Source organism: Silurus meridionalis, chromosome 18 (genome assembly GCF_014805685.1).
Source record: "Silurus meridionalis isolate SWU-2019-XX chromosome 18, ASM1480568v1, whole genome shotgun sequence".
Classification (NCBI taxonomy): Eukaryota; Metazoa; Chordata; class Actinopteri; order Siluriformes; family Siluridae; genus Silurus; species Silurus meridionalis.
The window spans coordinates 21,088,545-21,094,904 of record NC_060901.1 but is presented as its reverse complement, the minus strand read 5'-3'; the positions used below and the strand labels follow the sequence as shown (position 1 = coordinate 21,094,904).

The following is a 6,360-nucleotide window of genomic DNA, read 5'->3' as shown; positions in this document are numbered from 1 at the left end:
GTAAAAAAGTGAGAAAAACAAGATGGTGTGAATCAAAGGGTAAGTTTTGAATAATAACATCTATAAATTATATGTATATATCTGTATGTAAGTGTGGATCTTCTACTGTTTTATGGATTTTAAGAGACACGTGCACGTTCCTTTTGTTTCTATGCAAAACGTAATGCTATAAAATTTTGGACCAAACAAATCCAAATGAATGAAAAATATAAATGTCCTACAGACTCTATTTCCATTGAAAAGTCCTCCCTCAGCATGAAGAACAGCTTTACACACTTTTTCTCCAAACGTTCAGGTAAAACACTTTGCCGTTATTTCAGATGTTCTTCACTAGTTGGAGATTTCTTGTTCATCCCAGAGCAGTTCAATAGAATTGAAGTGTGATGATTGAACAGGATAGATAGATAGATAGATAGATAGATAGATAGATAGATAGATAGATAGATAGATAGATAGACGGACGGACGGACGGACGGACGGACGGACGGACGGACGGACGGACGGATTCATTATTCATCTTCATTCATCCATCTATGGATGGAAAGGGATGGATAGAGGGATGGATGGGTGGATGGATGGATGGGTGGATGGATGGGTGGGTGGATGGCTGGATGGGTAGATAGATAGATAGATAGATAGATAGATAGATAGATAGATAGATAGATAGATAGATAGATAGATAGATAGATAGATAGAGAGAGAGAGAAAGAGAGAGAGATAGAATTTCTTTATCAGTGGAACATGAACCTGAACTGTATTTCAGTGAGTAAGAAAAGAGACGTACTTCTGTGTACGTCCAACATAAAGGCATCGAAATGGAGTCTTTTTTTCCTCTGAGTTTTGACGTGGGAGTAAAACATGTCCATCAGCATAGTTTTTCCAGTGCCTGGGGGAAAGAAAACCATCCAGAATGTACTAATGTTGAAGATTACAATTAAACATCATCTTTCTGAACTCACCAACACCACCATGAATGTAGAATCCACGAGGAAGAGGCTGCTTCACACGATCCTGAGGGACAACAGGTTGTACACAGTCACGGACAAAATAAAAACACACTTCGTTCTGCATGAACAGAAACTAAAGGTTTAGTGTTTATACATGATAACGGCAAAGGTTTGTGGACACCTGACCATCCTTTTTGAACATCTCATTCCACATTTAGTCTCCATTGGCTCTTATAATGAGCTCCAACATTCCAGGGGTGGTGTTCACATTCATCCTAATAGGGTTTGAGCTCTATAGCAGGCCACTCAAGATCTTCCACACACATCCAATTCTTGATAAATAGATCTTCACGGAGGCTTTGCTGGCAGTTTGTAGAAGAACCACATATGGGTGGAAAAAGTTGGGTGTCCGAATAATGTTGGCCTGCTGAGATCAGTTTTGAGGTAAAACATTGGCAAAATCTTTAAAATTCTCCATCAAATGTAATGAATGATCCTATAAACTTATTTTCTAGATACAAATTCTAAAAAAAAAAAAAAAAAAAAAGCTCTGTGTTGGTCTCAGGATCTCAGAACGTATTTTTAATCCAGGTTCTGACTCCTGTTGCATACGTTTCAGGATCTATATAAAAAAAACTCTACAGGTTGCAAGTTTTCATATCACGAATAGGCCTAATAGTGGATCTGGAGATTTCTGGTCCCTCAAAAACTTCTGCAGGTCTCCGAGTGTGATCCTTGGAGAAATTTTTGCCTTTCTAACCACCTTTTCTTCACACTGCGTGGGGGTAAATTACACTCGCGTCGCTTTCCGATCAGGATCATTACAGCTCCACTTGCTTTAAAGCTTCTTAATTATTGGGTATTTTCAGTCTCGTGGCTATTTTTATAGCCTGCTGCATGTTTTATAAAGCGTGACACACTTGTGTCATGCTTCATTTATGTATTTGTGATTGTTCTCAGATGAATGCTCAATAAAAGGGGCACCCAGGAAACATGGCGTCTCAAATGGTCCCTCCTTCTCAGTTAGGTTCAAAAAGGCTAACAGATGAAAAATGAGACAAAAGATTATTTAGTCAGCATCACTTTTCCTTTACATTTTTCCCCCTGTGCTGAAGTACTAGAAAAGTGGCAACGGCCTTATAACCCCTTGTTGACTCCCAGACATGCTAAAATGGTCAAACAGAGCCAGCAAGCTTCCACAACTGATATAAACTCCATGGTTAGTCAGGTATCGCTTTTCTGACTGAAGTCTCTGTCTCTCGTGTATAAAAGAAGCGTATCCATAAATCCCATCTCATAATCCAATCAAATTTGTCTCATACACGTTAATACAGAGTGCATGCAGTGAAATGCTCTTTATGACTGTCCAACATGTAAATAAAAATAGAATATATAAATAACAATTAAAATATAAAGTATAAAAAATATAAAGTAGATCTATGAGGATAAAATATATATACAGGAATAAGACAGAAAGGAATATGAGGTTTTCTATATAACTAATCTAACACATTATTAGCTTTTTAACATTTAACTTGGTATCTGATGTTTTCTGAATTTACAGTCATGCTACAGAATGTCTGTCGTCTTGTACCATACAGTATATAATTACATATATCAGTGCCAGGTAACATATACATATAAAAAAATAAAAATAAAGCATTTTCTTTCTATTTCTTCTTCCCAATTTGGCCCTCATCCAATTTTCTCCACCCAGCAGCTGGTTCTCCGCTATCACGCAACAAGGAACCAACCTAATCATTGTGGTGAAAAGAAAGTTAAGCTGAAAAGCAACGCGATCAATTTACCGGTTAATTTACGCCCCAAACACTCACCTATTAGATCACAGGTTCTGGGTAATGACAGAGAAGAATGAGGTCAGGGATACGAGCAGTGTAAATAAGATTCCTGTCAAGTATGCTTTCTAGGTGTACATGTACTTTTAGGTCCACCTTTTCAGTGTCCCGTTCCTCCACTTTGTGTTCTTCTTTCCTCCAAGAAACACAGCCCACATCATTTTACTGTTTCCACCATTCTAACTCTAGACTCAGGTTTGGAGAATTTGTATGTTCTCTCACTTACATTTATGGTATGTGGTAGATGCCCCTTACAATGATCTTATTTACAACTTGAGCTTCGAGACCTTGATAAAGGGGCCAGAAGTGCCATCTTGGTGGTGCTGGGATTTGAACTCAAGGCCAAGAAGTCCTTCTTCTAATCAGGTCTTCTAATCAGAAGCCTAATGTCTTGCCCAGTGAGGTAGCAATTCCTGTCGATATAAACAACTGTTTTATATGGAGCCAGTTAGTTTAGGATGGGTCTAGCATGCATTCTAAGTGTAAGGTCTTCCCTAAGGGCCTTGTCTGGCCTGGAAGCACCTTGATATCCATTGTGGAGATGCTGGAGATGGTGGCTAGAAAGAGAGAGTGAGGAAGGTCTGGGGTTGTTTGTGTTGAATTATGATTCTGTGTACCAAGCCATAAATAAAAGGATGGATGGATGGATGGATGGATGGATGGATGGATGGATGGATGGATGGATGGGTGGATGGGTGGGTGGGGGTAATGAGAAAAAACTTGTGTTGAGATCACGAGAAACCAAAAAATATATTGTAATGCATGGACTTTTAGACTTATATGACTTAATATAACTCCACTGAATTGCTGTGTATTATTATATAACTGAACCCTTCACCAAATACTAGCTAGTTCTTCATGCTAATCCATCTTTAATTATGCAGGCAAGAAAATGACCCATGTGTCTCCGCCAACAGGTAATCGAGCGGCTCGTGGAAATCATGATATTTGGAGCAGACAAGCATAAATTATTTTTGATGTCGTTAAACAGCTCAGAGTCTCATCTTCTGAGTGATCAAATATGTCCTTTGGGTCTGCGTGACTGATTTCACAAAGTAAGGTAACAATTATTCAAGATAATTGAAACACTGTGAAGCAAAGCCTCTCGCTTCACCTCGATAGACCTTTAAAATTCATGAAATATAAAAATTAATTCATGTGAAACCGACATCCCACACACCTTGCACAAACAAACACACACACAAACACACACTCAGGATTAAATAAAAAGGCACTGTTACTTACACATACACTCAAGGTTGAGCGAAAGGTTCATTCAAATACATTGAGTTGATGTATGTACGATCGGAGTTATACTGAAGAAAAGTGATGGAACAGAGAACTAAAAAATTGGTAAAATCCACAGGAAAAGTGTCTATCTGTCTCATTCCGGGCTAATCTGTGTATTCGTTCTATGTAAATCTTCGATTTGTCCTCAAATACACCATAAAACTGCAGCAGAACCACTTTGAAAAAAATATCCAATGCAATTTAAATCCACGTACCTTTTCAGTCTCACGTTCCTCAACTTCCTGTTCTTCTGTCCTCCAAGCACCACATCCCACATCCTCTACTCTTTCCTCCATCTTGAAGATTTTGGACACTTCTCCTGTTAACCTACCATCTGTTTTTCTCTCTGTGGCCTTTGGAAGACAGAGAGGGAGGTTGGAATATCTTGCCATTTCTCCACACAACTTTTCAAGCTGGCAAAGTGCAGCTTTCTGTAGACTATCTTCAACAAGCAAGCCAGATTTCACCAGGCCATCGTAGTGAGCGACAGGTCCGAGGGGTGTGGTGTAGTCTGGGCTAGTGGACTGGGGTTTCTCACACATCCAACAACCTGGAAGGAGACACCAGGACCAGTCAGTTGGATAATCTATAGAACTGTCCAGATCTACAAGAGGGCGTTCAAGTCAAACCGTGACTTTTATAAAATGTAAATCAACAAATTTCAAGAAGTTTAGTTTTTGACATAACTAAAGATTTTCAGGACGCCTGAACCATCCTAGGCCTCCCTGCGTCACTTCGTCTTCAGGGAACTGACGTTCAGCTTTAATTTGTTAACACCGTTTAAATGTCTCCCCACAGCTGAGCATCTCATCACCATACTGTGTTTAAAGTCTTTTGGCTTTACACCTTTTTTCACAAGAAACTTCAGCACCACACGCTGTCCCATGCACGCACTGACACTTTTGTCGGCCAGCTCGATTAACGGTCTCTGGATCGACTAGCAAGATACATGTAGCATCCATTTTTATATTCTGTAACATTAAAAAGTCCCGGGTTTGACTTTCTAACTTGCTCATCGATCATAACCAACATACTAGAGAAAGTTTGGAGACTCGCTCTGTTTACAAGAAAATACTTTATTCATCTACGTTTTCACACTATCACTTTCGAAACAGTCCCCTTGCACAGCAACCCAGCGCTGCCAGCGTTCTTCTGTAATGTGTCCTGGAACTGTGTCAGACACCTTCTGTGATTTATGCTGAGTCTTAGCTATGGTGTGAAAACGGCGATCTTTGGGCTGGATCATCTTTGGGAAGAGGGTGAAGTCCGCAGGAGCCAAATCTGGCGAGTAGGGTGGGTGCAGAAGTGAGATCATGTGGATCGTTGTCTGACGATCATCATGCATGAGTTGCCGAACGGTTTTGTCATTTTTGGGGGTTGAGCACATCGAAGGTCTCTCACGTTGCTCTCGAAACACCTTGAATGGCTCGTTGCAGCATTATGTCAAACGTCTCTGTGGCAGATTTGTCCAGTTTCACGTGGGTCAGAATAGCACTCTTTAACAGCATTAGTCTCCAAACCTTTTGATATCACCTGGTACTCTTAAGTCCAACTTTTCAGCCTAACATTCGTCATTTTTTGTTGTCTTTTCTGTCAAAAAACATGGCCTACATCCTTTACTGTGTCCTCTATTCTAACTCTGCATTTGGATTTGGAGGATTGATACGTTCTAATTTATTGATTCTTATTTATACAACTGAGCAGTTGAAGATCACTAGCACAAACCAGCTCCATGAAGATCTGCTGAATGTGTATGGAAGATCTTGTGTGATTTCCTTTAGATTTCAAACCCTACTGAACACCTTTGGGTTTATTTCGAATTTCAGAATTTCCTTGCAAACAATGATAAGCTAATTGTAACTTATAATTGAATATCTAACAAACAAGCAGATATGCAAGCATAAATATTTTATTTCATATGCATGCACCATTGCGTGAAGGTGTGTGAGGTCTGTACTGCACACCCACACTGTATATTCTCTTGTACTTGAACTTAGCCTACATACACAAATACAAATCTGCGGTTGAGATTTATAATTCTATTAAAATGGTTTTTACTGATTTATTCAAGAGTTTGCCTTCTTACCAGTGACTATCTTAAAATTCCGTACAGAAAACGATTCCTCTTTAAAATATCTCGCAAAGTTTCTTGCTAACACGCGCGCCGCCATGTTGGTTTTTCAGGTTCAAAGTAGTAGAACTTTATTTGAAAGGCTTACATTTTATTAGTTAAAAATATGTACATATAATACATGAGTGCAAACATA

At 39.2% G+C, this 6,360-nt stretch overlaps 1 protein-coding gene across 4 annotated transcripts in view; it reads right to left on the bottom strand.

The window, feature by feature from the left end:
- The window catches only part of afg1lb (AFG1 like ATPase b), a 33,072-nt gene extending 26,748 nt beyond the window's left edge, over positions 1 to 6,324 (bottom strand). For 3 of the 4 annotated variants that reach the window (XM_046874280.1, XM_046874283.1, XM_046874282.1), the window contains exons 1-4: positions 6,180 to 6,324; positions 4,309 to 4,643; positions 960 to 1,011; positions 785 to 886 (exon numbers count right to left, since the gene is read on the bottom strand). In XM_046874280.1, the coding sequence (XP_046730236.1) occupies positions 785 to 886; positions 960 to 1,011; positions 4,309 to 4,643; positions 6,180 to 6,264 (574 nt within the window). In that variant the 5' untranslated portion in view covers positions 6,265 to 6,324. The remainder of the gene's footprint in view (positions 1 to 784; positions 887 to 959; positions 1,012 to 4,308; positions 4,644 to 6,179) is intronic. The other variant, XM_046874281.1, reaches the window with a different exon arrangement.
- Between the last annotated feature and the right edge of the window lie 36 nt (positions 6,325 to 6,360).